Genomic DNA, 21,047 nt, shown 5'->3' with positions numbered 1-21,047 from the left:
ATAAATTAACCATGCAGTTTTCAGAAATAATACAGAGAAATCCCAAACACTGTTCACCCAGTTTTCCCTAATGGTAGCATCTTACATAATCACAGTGCAGTATCACAACAAGAAATTGATAATGATAGGCCAGGCATGGAGTCTCACGCCTGTAATTCTAGCACTTTGGGAGGCTGAGGCAGGTGGATCACCTGAGGTCAGGAGTTCGAGACCAGTCTGGTCAATATGGTGAAACCCCATCTCTACTAAAAATACAAAAATTAGCCAGGCGTGGTGGCGTGCACCTGTAGTCCCAGCTACTCGGGAAGCTGAGGCAGAAGAATTGCCTGAACCCAGGAGCCAGAGGTTGTGGTGAGCCGAGATCCCGCCACTGCGCTCCAGCCTGGGTGACAGAGTGAGGCTCCATCTCAAAAGAAATTGGTAATGATAAAATTCACAGACTTTATTAATATTTGTCCAGTTTTATATGCATTTATGTGTGTGTGTGTGCCTGTGTGTATGTGTTTAGTTCTATGCAGTTTTATCACAGATAGATTCCTGTACCAACTACCACAGCCAAGATACAGGAGAGTTCCATCACAAGGATTCTTTGTGCTACCCTTTTATAGGCAAAGTAACCCTTCCTGTCTCCCCTTCCAGCTGGCCATTCTCCATCTGTATAATTTTGTCATTTCAAGAATATTGTATAAGTGGAATCATATAGTATGTTACCTTTTAAGCATAATTCCCTTGATATATGTTGGGAGTTGTTTTTGTTTTTTTTTTTTTTCAAAGATTTGCAAAAAGGGTCTAATACCTTTCCCACTGGCTACCTGCTTGTTGTTGCCATTTAGCGAAGAAGGCAGGAATGAGCAGTAGAAAGGCAAAGGGTGCTTCTGTTGATGGTTTTCCCTAAGGAAGACTGGCATGTGAAGTAGAGTATCCCAATACTCATTTTATTCTTAAGAGATTTTCAGAGGAGAAGTGGGAATTCTTTTTCTAATCAACGTATTTGTCTTTTGGTAGAAAACAGTCTTTTTAAAGGGCATGGTCCATCTCTGTAATTATATTTTATATCCAAAGACCGTTCTAGTCAGTTCCATCTTCTATCCTCCCTCTTTCTTTCCCCTCATTTTTTTCCATCCTGACCAACTAAAAACATATTATTTTATAAACTAAGTTCTATATGTAATTTCCCCAAATTGATACTATCTAACAAATAGAAATGGCAGTTTGACTAAAAATGGTTCTAAGTTGAAATTAACATGCATTGAAGAGTTCTCGTTGTATCCATTGGCCTTACAGGAAGTCATCATGGTAGTTCTGCCTCACTGACAGTCTTGATTTGTTTTGTCTCAAAAGTAAATATAAAAAATATATAATTCATTTGAATGATCTCAATGCCGTCTCTTAGGAACTTTACTACATAAGAGCTCTCATACCAAGTCAGAGTCCTTATTACCAGTTTTCTTTTAGACAGGCATATACACAAAGTATATTACATTTTAAGCTGTAAATAAGTCTTATTTTTAACCTGTTGTTGATGTGTCAAGGATCCCATTACCCTACAAGCAGAGGTTTTTAAATGTATTTTATACTTAGACTTAGCTTGGCCTCAAAGAAGTAAAAAGGCCTTTCACTAATAAATATTTAAATAATAAGTACTTAATATTTTAAAGGAAACAAGCTCACATTTATAGAAATTGTCATACATTTACTGAGAGGAGCTACAATTAACATTATTTATCTGAATAAGCCCTGGAAGATTCTTATTATAGCATAGGAACAATTAACTAATAACCAGCCCGGTATCCAGTTGTTTATTTGCGTGATTGCTTTCAAGATTTCTTCTAAAGGAAATTATGGGAATCCAGTGTTTTTCTCCATCTTTCTTACAGTCCTAAGATATACTTGACAAGCATACTGAGGCAGATTCGTGGCTCTAGACTAGTAGCAAGCTTGTCTCATAGATATAAGCATAGGCCCAAGTTAAGACCAATCTGTTAATTGTCTATATCTATTAACCTAGTCCGTTTGAAAAGTAGGCCCAAATGTATATGTTAATATGGTAACTTAGAATTAATTTTACTTTTCAAAATACCTTACTAAATGATAACGTTTATGTTAACTGTGGCATTGCTGACAGTAAAGATCCAGAGCCCAAAACAAATTAAAGATTGAGGTGTTCACGCATTTGAACTATCTGCATGACCACAGCACTACCAAGAAACAATTATTATCCATTCCTGTTCTACATACTATGCCACTCATTCAATACAATGCCAGAACGCTGAAGCCTAGGTTTGAATCAGCTCTGACCTTTCTAGTCTGCACTTTCACTTGCATCTTGAAACTGAAAAAACGGAAATATTAGTCAGCAGTTACTGGCTGAGCACCTACTATGTGCCAAACACTGATCCAGGCACTGAATGTTTCAGGCAAGAGTTACTTTACTCAACAGTACAGTGTTGTGGGTTTATTGCTGCTCTTTTCAATTTTGGACATAAGCTTCTTTCCTGAAGCAGTTTTGCTATAAGACTTGATACATTTTTAGACTTGTGTATTTACAGAGTTACTGTTGCAGTTGTCATTTTCTCCCCCTTTCCCACCCAGAAGGGTGATTAGGTTTTCTCTGAGTAGAAGATTTTAAAATCTTACCCTGCTTTTTTGTTCTCATTTTATACTTCCAAACTACTTTCAAACTCTACTGTGAGTTAACAAACTCAAATGTTTTCTGGAACTAGACAGTTTCCTGAGTGTCTGAAGCAGGCCAGGGGGGAGTAAGGAGAGAGTAGTAGGGTCTGTGTCAAACTGAAGATTCATAGCCACCTATAAACATTAAAATAATATTTTTTAAATTTGTTCAAACATATTTTAGAGGCCATGAGTTTCCAACATTCTGAATATCTAGATAAATATGAACTCTTTAGACCATTGATTTTTGAAATATGAAAGTGTAATATCAGTTTATTGGCAACTGTGATGTGTGTTAGTTTTAAATTAGGAAATGCTGAGAATTTTGTGGCACGAACCCAGTTAAATTTATGGAGTACGGTATGTGTGTCTTGTTTTGTCTTGTTTTGGTTTGGTTTGGTTTTCCTCTCACAAGCTTAAAAGCTCAAAAGCTTGTGAGAGGAAAAAAAGAGAGAGATTGGGAATGTTCAAAGATAATTGAACATTATCTAGAACATCTAGAACAAAGACATCTAGAACAGAAGGTCTTAGGTTCAATGAATAGTCTTCAAAGGATCCATGAATATCTTATAACTTCATTTTTAAATGTTGTATTTCTATATTTATGTGCTTAATGTTTTCTATAAAAAGTAGGCTTTGTTGATTTATTTTTATTTTATTTTTTTTTTAGAGATGGGGTCTCATTCTGTCACCCAGGCTAGAGGGCAATGGCATGATCATTGCACTGTATCCCCACAGCCTCGAACTCTGGGTGCAAGTAATCCTCCTGCCTCAGCCTCCAGAGTAGCTAGTACTATAAGGCATGTGCCACCACACCTGGCTTTTTTTTTTTTTTTAATTTTTTGTAGAGACAGGGTCTCAGTTTGTTGCCCAGGCTGGTCTCAAACTCCTGACCTCATGCTATCGTCCTGCTTCAGTCTCCCAAAGTGCTGAGATTACAGCCGTGAGCCACTGCACCTGGCCAACTTTATTTTTTAGAGCAGTTCTAGGTTCACAGCAAAATTGAGAAGGTGGCAGAGATTTCCTATTTACATTTTTCCCCCATGCATACACGGCCTCCCCTATTATCAGCATTCCCCCACCAGAGCGGTATTTATTACAATTGATATGCTTATTTGTCTACTTAAGAAAATCATTTATATTTCTTTGAAAGCCCATACCGATAGAGTACTTGATAGCATTAACTTTTTAAACTATTAATAGTTTATTAGGAATATCCTGAAATGATTGAGTACTCTTTGAATTAAATGTTACTGTATTTTAGAAGTAATACAGACAATGTAAAAATTAGAAAATGCAGGAATACACAAAGAAGAAACTAAAGATGAAATAAGTACTGTTATATTTGGTACATATCCTTCAAGACTTTAGTTTGTACATATATATGTGTGAGATATACACACCCATACTATTGAAATATAAACAGAGTTCTGCTTTGTATTTTAGGGTTTTAAACTGTCAGAAGCACTATTTATTTATTTATTTTGAGGCGGAGTTTCGCTCTTGTTGCCCAGGCTGGAGTGCAGTGGTGTGATCTCGGCTCACTGCAACCTCTGCCTCTGGGGTTCAAGTGATTCTCCAGCCTCAGCCTCCCAAGTAGCTGGAATTACAAGCGCGCACCACCACGCCCTGCTAATATTTTGTGTTTTTATTGGAGACCGGGTTTCACCAGGTTGGCCAGGCTGGTCTCGAATTCCTGACCTCAGGTGATCCACCCGCCTCAGCCTTGCGAAGTGCTGGGATTACAGGTGTGAGCCACCACGCCTGGCTAGCACTTTGATTTAATTCAAAGTTATAAACTGCTGTACCAGAGAGGCAAGAAACCAAGTTGCTGTAATAAAACATTTTAGCAGCAAGAGAGGCCTGATCTCTTTATATGGAATGACAGGAAAACAAAGTAGAAAAATTTGTCGTTGAAGATAGAAAATATAGGATAGGTAGGATAGGTAAATGTAGTCTTAGTTACACCTTTTCTCAACCTTATTAGTAAACAGGTTACTTGTTTAGCAACCCATGAATATTCCATATTTTCTAGCCTGTTACAGCACAGCAAAGGAATTTATAACACGAAAGTTGAATAAACAAGATGTTTTTAGATCCAAGTAATTTAGTTTTTAGTTTTTGTTGATTTTTTTTGTCAACCTTCTCACCAATCATAGTTTCTATTTTATCAAAAGCTGCTTCCCTTTTTAAAGGGAGCCTCACATTTCTTATTTTCTATATATATATATTTCTTATTTTTTTATATTTTTACATATATATATATATATTTTTTTTTTTTTTTTTTTTTTTTTTTTTGAGACAGGGTCTCGCTCTGTCGCCCAGGCTGGAGTGCAGTGGCACAATCTCGGCTCACTGCAAGCTCTGCCTGCCGGGTTCACGCCATTCTCCTGCCTCAGCCTCCCGAGTAGCTGGGGCTACAGGCGCCCGCCACCATGCCCAGCTAATTTTTTGTGTTTTTAGTAGAGACAGGGTTTCACTGTGTTAGTCAGGATGGTCTCGATCTCCTGACCTTGTGATCCACCCGCCTCACCCTCCCAAAGTGCTGGGATTACAGGCGTGAGCCACCACGCCTGGTTTGTATTTTTCTTTGTGTGTATTATTCAACTTAGGCTGCCACAGCAAAATACAGTAGGCAGGCAAAATACCATTGCCTTCTTGCTGTCCCCACCTGGAGGGCAGGAAGAAAGAGGGAGAGAGCATAGGAGCCGAGCTCTTTCTCTTCTTATAAGGCCGCTGTTGTACAGAGGAGGACCTCACCCTTACGATCTCGCTTTAACCTTAATTACCCTATCCTCCAGACACAGTCAGTTTGGGAGGTAAGACTTCAATACAGAGATTTTGGGGAGATGCGAGTCAGTCCATAGCAAACAGGCATGTGTTCTTTTGTTCCCACAATACTGTTTTATACCTGGCTGCTTTCTCTCACTTAATATATTGTGGCTATCTTTTCATGTCAGATCATACAGGTCTTTATCTCATGTTGTTTAACAGCTGCATGGATTTCCATGGTAAGGATATACTATCATTTATTTTCCCATTTCCATATTGATAGACATCAGGGAAAATCAAAAGTAGCTTTGGTGTCACCTTTACAGATCCTAAAGACTAAATCTATTTCCTTTCATCATTTTTAAATGTTATAATTTGAGTAAAAGCCCAATGGAAATTAATTTTAAGCTTAAAAAATTTTAAGAAGTATTAAGTTCACATAATTTGTATAACTCTTAATTAGGAAGGTTGAATTTAATTATATTTTTTCTAGTTAAACACAAGTGGCTGAACTATTAGGGGCAGAATTTCTTGGGCATTAATGACTGAAGAACCTTAAATATTCCATATAAGTTCATAGGGTAATATGTATTTGTTATTCATACATTAAGAGAAAGCCATGAGTAGTAATGTATCTGTGAGGACTAAAATTCATATTGTGTTGCATAGATGTTAGGTTCCTTGCTTGAAGAATTGCTCATTACTGATTTGCTATAGGAAGTAAACAAGGTGGTACTTTCGTAGAGTGTAATCATTCTTGCAGACTGCTTCTTGAACTTGTTCAAGTGGAACTCAAAGTTTTTGGCTCACTTCTTTACAGCAACATGTTTTTATCAGATCTCTTCCTGTATTCAGCTATTTGGTATAATTCCATTCTAATTAGAAAAAGCAGCAAGAAATTCTTATTGGGCATATTGAAAGGGCTTTTCACCTGGAATGTAGATTATTTTCTTTTATCTTCTAAAAAACTTTTAATTGAAATATGTAGATAGAATACAGGTTCTAATATGAAATCTACTTCCACTCCATCTAATATGAAATTCATTTGCATTACATTGAATCCAGAAATGTGTACATGCATTTTTATAGGGGAGATATTTTATAACTTTCAACAAAATTTTCAAATAAGAAATCATCAAATTGGTCAGATGCTGGGAGTGACATTGGCTGTGGTGGCAGGAAGGATAGCAGATCAGTGACTGCTGTGATAGGCACCAGTTTATTCATTGTACACTCTGACAGCTTAAAGATTTTCTGGTATTTTTAATAAGAAAAAAGTTAGTAACTAAAAAGGAGAGCTTGGGTAACCTGGGACCTGGCACAATTCAAACTGGTACAATGAGGTTCTCTGTTCTTTATATATAAAGAAACTAGGCTAGATTGCCTTACCAGGGCACAGCTCTGGACTGGACCCAACTTTTAGTAGGATCTTACTCTTTTAACAAAGGCCAGGAGTAATAGAAACAACACTTGTATTTCTATGACTTACAGGGAAATACATAGATATGGTGTTTTTTAAAAATAACATTAATTACAACAGATAAAAATTAAACATTTGGGAAATACATTAACAATGGTATAAGCAAATATATATTGACTTAGAAATGTGAAGCCAGTAGATCTCAAACACTTTAATTGTGTTATCCCCCTTAGGGTTATCACTGAGGGTGAATTTATATCCTTTGTCCCATGTGTCCTACCTTACTCCCCCTAAAAAATATATGGTCATGCAGTTGGGACTAAAAGAGCTACTATTATTGATTCCTTCTTTAACCATGATAAAGTTCTTTAAAATTAAAGTTTCTTGGCTGGGCACGGTGGCTCACACCTGTAATCCCAGCAGCAGTTTGAGAGGCTAAAGTGGGCGGATCACTTGAGGTCAGGAGTTCAAGACCAGCCTGGCCAACATAGTGAAACCTCATCTCTACTAAAAACACAAAAATTAGCCAGGCGTGGTGGTGGGCACCTGTAATCCCAGCTACTTGGGAGGCTGAGGCAGGAGAATGGATTGAGCTTGGGAGGCAGAGGTTGCAGTGAGCAAAGATTGTGCCACTGCACTCCAGCCTGGATGGCAGAGCAGAGACTCTGTCTCAAAAAAACATATATAGTTTATTGTTAATTTGTCTAGGTTTTAATAATTTTCATAGGATAAAAACTTGTATATAGTTTATTTTCTTTTAATTATATTTTTTAAGAAGTAGAATATCAACTAAATTTTTTTCTGGTTAGTGACGAGATCTGCAGTGCCAACATTTTTATTAATTTTTGGGTAAAAATGTATATTCTATAATAATAGTGATAACTTGCAAAAGGTCAATTCTGAACATTGTTGGAGTGATTAAAAGCATAATGAATTTTGGTTTTCCTGTGTTCATTTATTATGGCAAATATGTCTGACACACACACACACACACCCTTTAAATAATAGGAAATAAAATCAAATATCAAATTCCCATTCTTTTTAAAAAAGTTTTATAGAATTTAAATAAAAACCACAATATGGCATTGGTAATAATTTAGGATGTGATTGAAATGAAAAGCCTTTTTTACTTAAAAAATTTTTAGATTTATGTTAAAAGAATCATTGTCTTCTTTCAGATAAATTTGCGCCTCATTTTGGTAAGCGGAAAAACAAAAGAGTTCCTGTTTTCTCCTAACGACTCTGCTTCTGATATTGCAAAGCATGTATATGACAATTGGCCAATGGGTGAGTGATATTTTTCTCTTGAGTATGAATAATTATTGTTGATTCTTTATGCCCTACCTTGTCTCACAAACATTTTGAAACTGTTATAAACATATAACATTTAAAAGAACAACCGAAAATTGAGAGTATAAGGCTCAGATTTAGAGGATCATTGTATCCTTCCTTATCTTGCTCTTCAGCAGTCTCATTCCCAAATGGTAAAGGAGCCCAGGATGCAATGGCTCTGCTTCTGCCTTAGAACTGTTTTAATGTAAGTGAAAAAAAAAAATTTTTTTTTTTTTTTGAGATGGAGTCTCGCTACGTCACCAGGCTGGAGTGCAGTGGCGTGATCTTAGCTCACTGCAACCTCTGCCTCCCGGGCTCAAGTGATTCCCCTACCTCAGCCTCCCGAGTAGCTGGGACTTCAGGCGTATGCCACCACACCCAGCTAATTTTTGTATTTTTAGCAGAAACAGGGTTTCACCATGTTGGCCAGGATGGTCTCAATCTCTTGACCTTGTGATCCACCCACCTCGGCCTCCCAAAGTGCTAGGATTACAGGCGTAAGCCACCATGCCTGGCCAAAAAATATTTTTAATAAAGAAAAATGCAGCCAGGGATGGTGGCTCATACCTGTAATCCCAGCACTTTGGGAGACCAAAGCAGGAGGACTGCTTGAAGCTAGGAGTTTGAGACCAGCCTGTGCAACATAGCAAGATGTCATCACTGCTAAAAATTTAAAAATTAGCTGGGCATGGTGGCACATGCCTGTAGTCCCAGCTACTTGGGAGGCTGAGGCAGGAGGATCACTTGAGGCCAGGAGTTTGAGGCTGCCATGAGCAGTTATCACACCACTACATTCCTGCCTGAGCAACAGAGCAAGACCCTGTCTCAAAAAAAAAAAAACAAAAAAAAAAAACACACACACAAAATAGTGAATATACACACACCTTCATATCAGTAAACCTATTTTTACCAAAACACAAAGTAAGAGGAAAGAACAACTATTTTTAACAGATAATACATTCTCTATGGTCTTCTCTAGATAGCCTATTTAAAATTAAGTTTGAAACAAAGTTAACTTCTAATTCATGTCAGTTCTTGTGTTCTCTGAACTACTATAAGGTCAAGATGATTAATGTCTGTCTGTGCTTTCCATTTTCAAGCCAGTAACCATAACAATCTTGGAAAATGTGTTTGGTATTTCTTCCTTTCTCTGATTTTTTTTATATAATAAGACTGTCAGCTGGGCATGGTGGCTCACGTCTATAATCCCAGCTCTTTGGGAGGCTGAGACAGGCAGATCACTTGAGGTCAAGGAGTTCAAGACCAGCCTGGCCAAGATGGTGAAACCCCGTCTCTACTAAAAATACAAAATTTAGCTGGGCATGGTGTTGCACCCTTGTAATCCAAGCTACTCGGGAGGCTGAGGCAGGAGAATCTCTTGAACCCGAGAGGCAGAGCTTGCAGTGAGCTGAGATTATGCGTCTGCACTCCAGCCTGGGTGACAGAGCAAGACTCTGTCTCAAAAAAAAAAAAAAAAAAAAAATTGCCTCCCTCAAGTGAATTGTTGGTTTATTTTCTTCCTTTGAACTTCCCCAGTGTCATCTTGATCCTTATGTCGTGTATCATAGTGATATGATTTTTTTCAGCTGATTTCATTTAATTTTATTAGCAGAAGCAATTTGAACTTTTAAAGGACAAGACTTGTTTTGACAAAGAACATAGTATATATACAAAATGAGTCAATCAGATCAGTGTTTCTCAACCTTAAATAATATATGGAACTTTTCTAGAGGAAGATAATTCTTGTAGATCTCTAGTTGCTGACTTAAATTATTTTTATTATAATGCGTATTTTAAAATGTAGAAGCATAAACCCAGTTAAAACTCTTTATTCTTGTTAATTCATATACACAATCATAAAACTAAAAAAGATTGATTCAGAAAATGCAAATATAACTCTGAAACCAATAATGTTCAAATTAACAACATTAATGTGCTAGATGATGTATTTTTGCCAAAGCCGGCTCACTGCTTACACCATGAATACTGTTGAGTTTGTCATGCCTGTGTTCCTACATAGTGTTTGATGACCAGGTTGTCTGTAGAGTCACCACAAAACCTTTATTTATGCAGTATAACAAATTGTTACTCAGTTTTCTCTTAGGTAGAATGCATCATTTACCTGTTAAGTGAACCCCTGTTCTGATCTCATTAGCCTCTTAACAATTAAAGAAATACTGACTGCTTGGCGCCAGTACCATCATAAATTTAATGCACACGTGAGTACTAAAACCCCAAGGCTGCACTTGGTTATAAAGTGACTATTTAAATCATCTAGACAATCTCCTCCAGATTTCATTAAAATGAAAATACAGATTTTCCGGATTTTCATTAAAAAACAAATACAATTTAAAACTTCTTGAAGAGGACTTTTAGACCCTAAGGACATGTCTTTGTGCATTCATAGGCCTAAATTTAAGAAATACTGATTTAGACAAATACTTTCAACTACTGGATCTTTCTTCGCATTAGTAACCAAGCGGCTAGTTTCTAAGTCAGGGAGATACTGAAGCTATAAAGGTTATAGCTAAGAAAGAATTTCAGAAAAGCTAAAGAAGACTAAATTTGGGCTCTAAGAATATCGGCTATTCTTTATAGCCAGGCAGGAATAGATAACTGTCAGTATGAAAAGCATTTTTAAATACCCAAGAATGATGTTGTTCTAAGTGTGATACAAAAAGATTACCTTTATGAGATTTTTTTTGGGGGGAGCGGTCATAGTAAGTAATAGCTTTTGATATATGGATATTATAGAAAAGATAACACAAGGTAGAAAAAGGGTAATCACTCTGAAATTTATTTGGGCAGTATTATAACTTAAGGTAAAAGAAATACTTTTACTTTCATAATTACTTACTTAGATATTAAAATTAGTTTAAATTCAAGTATAAGTCTTTGCCATAAATAGTATCCCAAATGAACAAACCATCTACCAGTACTGAAAATTGATGGTATCAGTGGATGTTCCCTTATTTTCAAAAAAAAGATTTTGATTCCCAGTATTTCCTCAGGTTGCCAAATCTACTCAGCAGTTTTAGACACTGCAAGGAATAAAGAGAAATACTTTAATTTTTATTTTACATAAAATACTTAAATTACAAATCTAAGTCTATATTGTATCACATAACATACTAAAGATCAGCAAATTAAATACTTATTGATGCTAATAACAAATGTGTGGCAAATATTAATAGCAGAAAATACTTCATGCAACATACTTGTTGAAGGAATTACTTTTCCTTAGCATACCCTTATGCTATTTAGTGGAAATATTACTAACAGGTGGAATAGTCAGACACATAGCTGTTATTGGGTCAAAGGTTCAAAAAAATCTATTATACTTAGGATATGTTAATAACACCTGAAATTCTTCATTTAAGCTATATTCTAAGATGTCTCTAAATTTTAGATCCCTGGAGAGGGGAAGGGAGATAGCATATTACACCAGTGAAGTATGTGGAAATCATGACACTCTGTATAAGATAATGAAACATGGGGCTTCAGGTTTCTGCATCTCAAAAAAAAATTCACGTATTTTTAGAATATTAGTCTTTGTTTCCTGTGAATTAAACGATTACTGTCATTTACCTTTGTATCTATGGAGCACTTCCATCTTGACCAGAAATATTCTATTAAACAATAATTTTGGAATTGATGAATTCAAAGCAATTCGTACTGTAGTGTTAGAGACTTATTTGATCTTTCTTCTAGAATAGGAGGGACCTGGGAGCAATGGGATCAGAAGGCAACAAAGCCTTACAGGAGAGAGAAGAGGGAAGAGACTAAAGGCATGGGGCGGGGGCAGGAAATGACGGATTCATTTCTCCTCTGCTCATTTCTGCTGTGCCTAAGTTACCTAGAGGCAGTGGTTTTATCAAATTCATATTCATCATTTTGAATAGTCAAAAAAAGGGCAAAAGAAAAGTCTCTAATTACTTCCTTTATCTTCTGTCACTCTTTCAGAATACTTTAAACTATTTTTTTGTGTTGACCATTATCTCTTTCTATAGGAAACAAACACATTAGAATTGTTGACAAAAAAGACAAAGGAATTCTCAGATCATTACTAAACTCAAAGCTTAAATTGTTACATCTACAAGCTCATGAAAATTACTAACCCTTTACCCAATCATAACACTAGTGTCCTTAAACCTTTATTTTAACGGAGTGGTTTCCATCTTTTACAGTAATATAAATTATAGGCTGAAGTTAAATATTCTGTTACCCATTCTACCTACCAGTTTGTCTTATTTTCTTTGTGTGTACACTTTTCTAGCTTTCATGTTTGTACAGTACCTCCTAATATATATTATTTTTTTCGGTTTCTTCCAAGTCTTCATTTTGGGTGAGGTGAACTAAAGTTGTATCTTCTCTAATGTTTACTAACTGACTTCAGATAGACAATAAGATAATATATCAACATTATCCAAAAGTAAACACAGTTTTTTTGTTATTCTCAATATCAGTATATTAACTGTTTTTTAGATCTTTGTTAAGCCTGCTGTTTTCTAGCCTTAAATGTACATTTTTAACAGATACAAATTTTGGAGCATTATAATACTATGTGTTAATTACTGGTAATTGAAATTAATTTTAAAACGATATTTCTTTTTACTCAGTAGGTCTTTCCCAACTCTATTAACTTTAAACTTGGGGACTACAATTTGGTACATTTTAGTATTCTTTAAGAAGCAAAACGAGTCTGTTTGCAGCTCTTGCTACTTAAAAGAATAAGCAATAACCAAGGTTGCAGTAAATGTATGAATAGTGACTGTTTCTAATAGTAGTAGGAAGCTCCAAGGGCCTTCTTTGTACTCTAACTGATTTGGATCTGAATTTTTAAAATAATATAGTAGTACCTTAATTATGTGTTGGAATATACCTAACCAGTGCACTGGATTCTTTTCAGACTGGGAAGAAGAGCAGGTCAGCAGTCCAAATATTCTACGACTTATTTATCAAGGACGATTTCTACATGGAAATGTCACATTAGGAGGTAACAGCCATCTTTGTAATGGGATTTAGTGTCTGTCTGATGGTAGCATGATTCGCTTGTTTTAAATGCTAATGTCTTTGAATTTACTAAAAAAAAATGATAAATTCAAACTATGAATTCTGCCTATTTCTGGTATGCCTACTCCTTCACATTGTATATTCTGTTAAATTTAATTTTAGGACTGTAGTAAGTATTTACTACCTTGTGAAATAAACTCTATCCCAGTATAGCTAGGATTCTATACCTACTATTTTTTAAATGTAACATTATTATATTTCCAAATAATATAATTCAGATGTAGTATTTTAAACTTAAGACTGGACACACAAACTAGGAAAAATTTATGATAGTTTTCAAATATATGAAGGGATGTTTTCAGACGTTTCTACCTGATACAGTTGCTAATCATGTGAGAATAAAGTAAGTGGCTGACATTAGAACAGCATTTTAGCGTAATAGTTGAAAGAACAGATTTTGGAACTAGACTATTTAAGTTATATATTAGCTGCACTACTTACTGGCTGTGTAAACCTTGGGCAAGTGACTTAACCAACCTGTGTTCCAGTTCCCTCGTCGGTAAAATGGAATTACAATAGTGCCTACCTCATAGGTTAAGAAGGGTAGATTACTTTATATATTCAAAGTGCTTACATGCATAAATGGTGCTTGGCACATAGTAAACACCTTATTGTTAGCTATTATTTTTCTTTATATATGATTGGAGAAATGTAGCTCAATATTGCCCCCTTATGGGGTATATTTTCTACCATCAACAGGATTTGTTTAGTTTTGAAAATAGGTATTTCAAATATGTTCAGATAATTGGAAATGTATAGGCAAATGAAATGGTCTATCTAAATATATATTTCACTAAATATAGTCTTTTTCCTCTAAACCTAATATTTAATCTGTTTTTCCTTAAAGGTAGAATATTTGCATTCATTCATTCAGCATGTAGTTATTAAATTCTTATGTGCCAACACTGTGCTAAGCACTTGGGAATACAGGATTGAATAAGACAGAAGCTCTTCATTCAGGTTGCTCTGGTATTACATAGGACAAACAGATAAAATGCACTGGTAAAAATCCTGGGCAATAAGGGCTAAAGTAGATGAATGCAAATGATTTTATGACAATGTCAAGTGAGTAAAACATTTCAGGCTATAATCTCACACTGAGTTTCACTGGTAGTATTATAACTGGTCTAAAAAATGCTGCTATCTACTAAGAGATATCTGGCACTTTAAAATGGAGCTTTTTTGATTTGTAGCTTTTTTTTTTTATAGCTTTTGTATAAATAGATGGACCAACTCTTAATGCTCTTCATGTAAGAATTGACTGTTAGCTCCCTGGCTATGTTGTACATTCATTAAGGATGGGATCATGTTCTAGTCTTTTTAAAATTCTCCATGGCTCATACAAGATCTTATGTGAATTAAAAATTGGTAAATGTTGGTTGAATTTAATCTGTTGATGATATGAGTGAACCTTGAAATGCTCCATTTCCCTTTTGAGTATTGATCTATGTGAGCAATTTCCCACCAACTCCATTCCTTAATTATCTTTTCTGTTGTGACCTCAGAGTTTGAACTTCATATTAAAGCTCATAGAATTTGTGTTAAAATCAAAACTATTGCTTCATTCCCACTAAAGTGTAAGTTTTTACCAGTATTTTTTTGAAATCTGTTTTAGAATAATCAACAGATTGACTTATATAATTATTATCGTAATTCAGTGTTGCTGTCCTTCTTTTCAAAAACAATAAACTACCTCTAGTGTAGAAGCATGGCCTGGACCTCCGCGTTAATAATTGTAGCTGGATGTTTGAGCAAGTTTGGATAACAACATTCAACTATTTGTCTTTTGTGTCTCAGTTTTTCTTTTTAGCCTCCCTGTGTTCTTCAGTGTGAATAATAAAGAAGATAGCACACAGGGAAATGCAACCATCTTTAAATATTTGAGTGGCCTGTGTGGAAGAAGGCTTTGTGTGGCCCTAGAACTTGCTCTGTGTAGTCCTGTGAATTAGACTTAGGATCAATAACTGAAAATCAGAGACAGTTTACTATTCAATATAGGAAAGAATATGTGAACACATTGAACTACCTAAAGAAAGAATAGACTGCCCGGGAAAGTTAGTGAGATCTTGTTATAGGTGGTGGCCAAGCAGTGGATGACCACGAAGTAGTGGGTACATGGCCATGGGTGGAATTCCGCCATTATGCGGACAAAGTAGGAAGCCTGGGCATTCTCTGCCATTCTTGAAATTTTCTGCTTCAGTTAAGTTTCAGGTTGAAATGTGTGGTTATCAAATGTCTTAAAACATAGCCCTGAATCCCCCTTTTTGAAATAGAACCTTTATAGTCATATAGAGTTTCATTTCATTAAAGGAAAGGTGTGACAGCAGCCTTGTTAATCGGAGGGTGAAGAAGATGATCAGCTAAAGCTTTGGCATTCAGTATGGCCCATATTAGCATTTCCAAAAATGTGGCTCTGAAATAGTGAGCATGAGACTCATCTAGGATACTTATTTTAAAATGCAGATTTCTGCATGCCCTCCCTTCCCAACCCCCATCTCCTAATTTTACTACGGAATTGAATTCCTGGGTGACTTTTATGTACGCTAAAGGTTGAAAACCTCTATTCTGGATATTGTACTGTGTCATAGGAGAAAGCAGAAGCATCCACAGTGAAAGGAAGAAAACGCATTTTAGATTCTGGTATTCCTTTTCTTTCACATTTTTAGATGTTATTAACATCAATACCTACTATTTCTAGTTAAAATTCAGATGGAGAAGAAAAATAATAGCTCCCACGCATTACATTTGTAACTTCAAATGGTAAGCCTCTCAGGAGCTTTCCAGGCCTGTCTGACGTTTTTTACATTTAAATCTCAGTTCACCTACCTTTTTTGTCAGATTCATTTTCCTTGCTATCTCAAAATGATGATGGTAGTATATACTGAATGCTTTCTTTGTACCAAGTTCTGTGCAAAGCACTTTGCTTGGATTGTTTGACTTAATGGACACAGCAACAAAGGGCAGGTAATGGAATTAGTATGTCCAGTTTAGTTGAGGAAACAGAAGCTTAGAGGGTAAGTAACTTGCTGAGAGTTACACAGTTGGAAGTAGCAGAGATGAAAATTTTTAATCCAGGTCTGTCTTATTAGAGTCAAGAAGACGGGTATGAGAATGATATACCGCTTGGTATGTGTGTACATTTTAAGTTCAGTTCAAGGTTTGAAATGTTGACCAGGCTTTCCCAACTATTTAGTGAAAATTTTAATAACATAAAGTCTTACTTACATTTTGATTTAAGTCAGGCCTAGGAAGTTATTCTAAAAGCCTCCCTTTTTTCGTTATGTATTTATGGGCCATCGTGCTTCATTTGAACATCAGAGGCTAAAAGTATAGACCAAATAATGGCTGGCCAACTTTAAATGAGATTGGAACTCACCTTGAATATATGAAATAGTAGTACTAGTGTTGAAGATAATTAGGATTCTTTTTAAAATCTGCATGTTAACCATCATCCTATAGAGCAAGTTTTAAAAAGCAGGTAGCTGGAGGATCATTATTGCTAAGTAATGATCTTAGGCCTTACTTCAGTTTGTAGTTTTTGAAGAGAGGGTAGTTTGAGGTGTCAGAACTAAAACATAACAACTATAGAAACAGTTCTAGAAGCTAAATATACCAGCTGCTTCTAATTTTATACACAGAGTAACAAAGGGATTTACCATGAAACTCAGTGTGTGTATTTGCCTTAGTGGACATGGGTGTGTGTTCTATGTCTGAAATATTTCATGATAAAATTTATTAAATTTATGAGTGAAAAAATGTTATAAAGACCTGATTAGGAAACAGTGATTATTGATAATGCCAAGAAAGTGATTATTTTAACCTAATCTTTTTAAGAAAATTCTTTTCTAATGGACAAATACAGGGTGAGAATAAATGTTTAAAATCAAATTTATTTCTTGCATTTCTACATCATAGTAGCCTGTTTAGTGCAGTAATTTTATTAGGCAATTGACAAGTAATTAGATTTAGAAATGAATATTTCTTAATCTTAAACTTTTACCTAATATAGAAAAGAGTATTCTTTTAAAAAAAATTTAATCCTTTCTCCTCTAAAGGTAGCCTCTGATATTAGCCAATTACATATTTTTTCTTATATCATTTCTTAAATAATATGGATAAATGTGTCAAGCAAATGGCTACATAACTGCAAAAAATAATTTTTAAATTTTAAATGTTATTTCTGATAATATTAACCTAATTTTGTGAAGGTACTCTGAGTTAAGTTCAATCTGTTAAAGAAGTCATAAAAAAGCAATCAATTTTTAAAATGGTTTTAAATCTGGATAGTGATTTTAATAGGTCGATGTATGTGTAACTAATCATCTTTTGCTTTTCACATAGCATTAAAACTTCCTTTTGGCAAAACAACAGTGATGCATTTGGTGGCCAGAGAGACATTGCCAGAGCCAAACTCTCAAGGTAAGCCATGCACTGGAGAAGTATCTCAGTTGAGGCACAAAGACAGGCATTCAAAAATGCTGGGTTTTTCTTGGACATGCTGAGGGAAAGGAAGTTTGCATAGTTTATGAATAGAGATTGTCAAGCAAATAACCAGACATTTTGAAACATGCTAAAATTAAAAGAACATTTATTACAGTTTCTTAATTTTGAAAAATGCAAACATTTTTAAAAACTCAAAACTACTTCTTCCTACACTTGATTGCCTAGCCCATTTTCCCCTCCAGTTCTAGAATTTTTATAAACAAGGCTCTTCTTCGTTTTCCCTAGGTCAGAGGAATCGTGAGAAGACTGGAGAGAGTAATTGTTGTGTAATCCTGTAAACACTGTCTGCCTAGTGTGATGTGATATAGTCTTTGTCTTTCATGCTGCTGGGACAGAAAAGACCCGACATTGCTTCAGAAACCGTTCAGAACAGTCTGCCTGTAAACCCATGGAACTGAATTACCACATGAACGCTGTCATCTTTTCTCATGAATTAAAAAGAACCAAGAACATTTTTCACTCCGATTTTTTATTTCTTGTATTTTTTGTTGAGCCGTTTTAAAACATACTGGTTTTTGAATGCAGTCAATCTCCAGGGGAAAAGTTAACAAGTTATCTTTCATAGCAGAAACCATTTTGCTGCCACAAAATTTTCATCATCAGAACTAATAAATCAAGTGTTCCAAATACAGTTTGCACTAAACAGATTGGCATTATTTTCCTCATCAGCAGAATTTATAACAGTTTATGGTATCTAGAAATACTTATATATACAATTCCACACTGGAAGACACTCAGCAATTAATGAAGTTAATTACTGGGCCAACTCGAGAGGAAAAAATGGAAAAGAAACTAAAATGTTGTGTGAATTCTACCAAAGTCAGCCTTGGTGGCTGCACTGGTACAGAATACTAAACTGAGTGTGACTATTTTCACTGCAACAAATGAAAAAACAAAATGTGCCTGTTTAAAGCACTCAGTAGAGGGCTGATGAAACTGTTTTTCCTTTAAGACATGCACTCTTGAGTCCTACAGTAACTGAGTGTTTGTTTAGACAGCACAAGAAGGGGTGAGAGTGCATCTCCTAGCCTTAATGTGGGAGGGTAGTTCCAGTCACTTATCGGCTTTCATTATTGTGCAGAAATATTAGAAAACCTCATTGATCAATTTTATGTATTTGAATATCAGCGAATTGAAATTTTCCATAATTATCATTAATTTGTAACCACATCCAGTGTCATGCTTACTCCTTAGAGTTCAGATGAATTGTTAAAAAAAAAAACTCCATAGTACTAATTTTGTTTCTTTATATAGTTTGCGTTTGATATTAGTGCTTGCAATTGTATTAAAGTCAAAAGCTGATTTTTATGGCATACACAATTAAGAATGCCACTTTTTCTTTTATTTCATGCCAATAATTTAAAGATTGATATGCTAAAAACAATTTGCACAGCACTAAAGCATGAGCTACTTTCATCTAAACCTGTAAAATTATGAAAGATTTTATATTTTTTCACTGGGAAGAAATTCTTCCTGGATGAAATTACAAATATGTGTAGAATATATTTAATAAAAGACTTATAAAATACCTAACTATAGGACTTAAAATATAGATTGGCGTGTAGTATATAGAACAATATTCCATATAAATAAGTTTAGCCTTTATAAAAATGAAGTTGCAGGCTGACATTACATTCTGTACTTATTAAGTGTCAACAGCCCTTACAAACATTAAATGTAAATGGTTTCAAATGGTCAGCGTTGTTTAAATGTAATCAGGTTATTTTATTCATTGTTAATGCTTTGATGAAAAGGCTTTATATGCAGTAGATCTACAAAAATATTGTTCATACTGATCAGAATTAAATTTGTATAGAGCAGAGTTTTAAAACGAATGTAAATAGCACTAAACGTTTTCTTTCTGCAACCTGTACTTACAGATTCTTCCTGTAAACTAAATAAAAAAAAAAAAAATGATAGTGCATTTTGGTGGTAATTTTAAAGGTCTTGATTAGTTCAATAATTGTTTAAGCACTGTCTCATTCATGTTTTCTACTTTTATTTCTTAAGCTTTTAAAATTCATTTAATTAATATTCTGTTGTTGGTTTGGGGAGTATTCCCAATGTATCTTTGATATTTAACCTGGTTAATTTGTGTACAGTCACAACAATGGATAGAATTATGTAGTCTCTGTTATCACTAAAATGTTATATTCAAGAGATGTTAAATATTTATATGCTTTGTTGACTAGCTGAAATGTGAATTCTGTTAGTGTTGACTAAAGAATCTGGTAGTTGCTTAATTGGGCAATTAAACAATTTATGGCTCTATTCTTTTGTAAAACAAACTACTGGTAATTATTTTTAATACCTATTTTCATTCTAATTACTCATTTTTTAAGTTAAAGACTATCAGTTAATTAAGATTGAGTTTTTATGATGGTTAAAAATAATTCTCTATTGGTTTTTCAATATATTTTTCTGTGTGTTCTCAGATTATATATTTCCCTCAATTTAGAGTTTGCTAAGTGAGATAAACTGGTTCACTAGTAGAGAAAGAATTACGTCGCTTAATACCTAATATCATAGTTGTACAATATGAAAAAAGAATAAAAAGTAGCAGTAAAATTATATACTGAAAACACCAAAAATTTAGATGCCTTAATAGTATATACATGAAAATACTCAGCTGTCCCTTTAAAAATAATTCCTTGGACTGCCTGGTGGTTAAAATACGATTCCTCATATCCAAGGCTACTTTTGAAGATCCCTCAGCCAAAAATATAGCTCACTTACCTAAAGGTGAGAGCTGCATAGATCCAGTAATGTACATAAAGCCTGAATGATGAGGCTGTGTCCCTGCCTAACGCTGGTGTCTCACTCATCTCTTTTACCTAAATTGTCCTGAACTTTGTTAAGTGTTCTAGACAAGGCCAAGCTTTTCTTTGTTAAAACCTCAGCATGTCTCCCTGATCTGAACTATTTGCTTTCAAGATAAGTTGTATTTTACCATGAAAAAATACAGTATCTAACATTACCATTCACATTAAATGAAGTTTCCTCATAACATTTATCTTTAGTTTTATGAAGTCATCGTGACCAATGTTACAGTAATTTCTGTTAGCTGATTGTGGTAAACAATGTTTAATGTGAAAAGAAATTAAAACTTTCTTCATCTGTTGTAGAATATTTCTCTTCTTTAAAATGACTTCTATTCATAATTCTGGTGTATTTGCCTATTCTTTATTTCACTACTGTTTTTGTCTTGTTTTTCTTTCTTCAGTTTGTGATACTCTTCAGTAAAAATCAACATTGGGCCAGCCTTTGCTATAGT

At 34.8% G+C, this 21,047-nt stretch overlaps 1 protein-coding gene across 1 annotated transcript in view; it reads left to right on the top strand.

Annotated features, from left to right (window-relative positions):
• Positions 1–20,897, top strand: part of UBL3 (ubiquitin like 3) — an 86,932-nt gene extending 66,035 nt beyond the window's left edge. Inside the window, exons 2-5 of the mRNA XM_054446506.2 lie at positions 8,044–8,152; positions 13,107–13,193; positions 17,612–17,689; positions 17,999–20,897. Of these exons, the coding sequence (XP_054302481.1) occupies positions 8,044–8,152; positions 13,107–13,193; positions 17,612–17,689; positions 17,999–18,051 (327 nt within the window). The 3' untranslated portion in view covers positions 18,052–20,897. The remainder of the gene's footprint in view (positions 1–8,043; positions 8,153–13,106; positions 13,194–17,611; positions 17,690–17,998) is intronic.
• Positions 20,898–21,047: the final 150 nt, after the last annotated feature.

The sequence above is a fragment of the Pongo pygmaeus genome, chromosome 14 (assembly GCF_028885625.2).
Source record: "Pongo pygmaeus isolate AG05252 chromosome 14, NHGRI_mPonPyg2-v2.0_pri, whole genome shotgun sequence".
In the NCBI taxonomy this organism is placed as follows: Eukaryota; Metazoa; Chordata; class Mammalia; order Primates; family Hominidae; genus Pongo; species Pongo pygmaeus.
The sequence above is the reverse complement of the archived record's forward strand: the minus strand, read 5'-3'. Positions and strand labels throughout refer to the sequence as shown.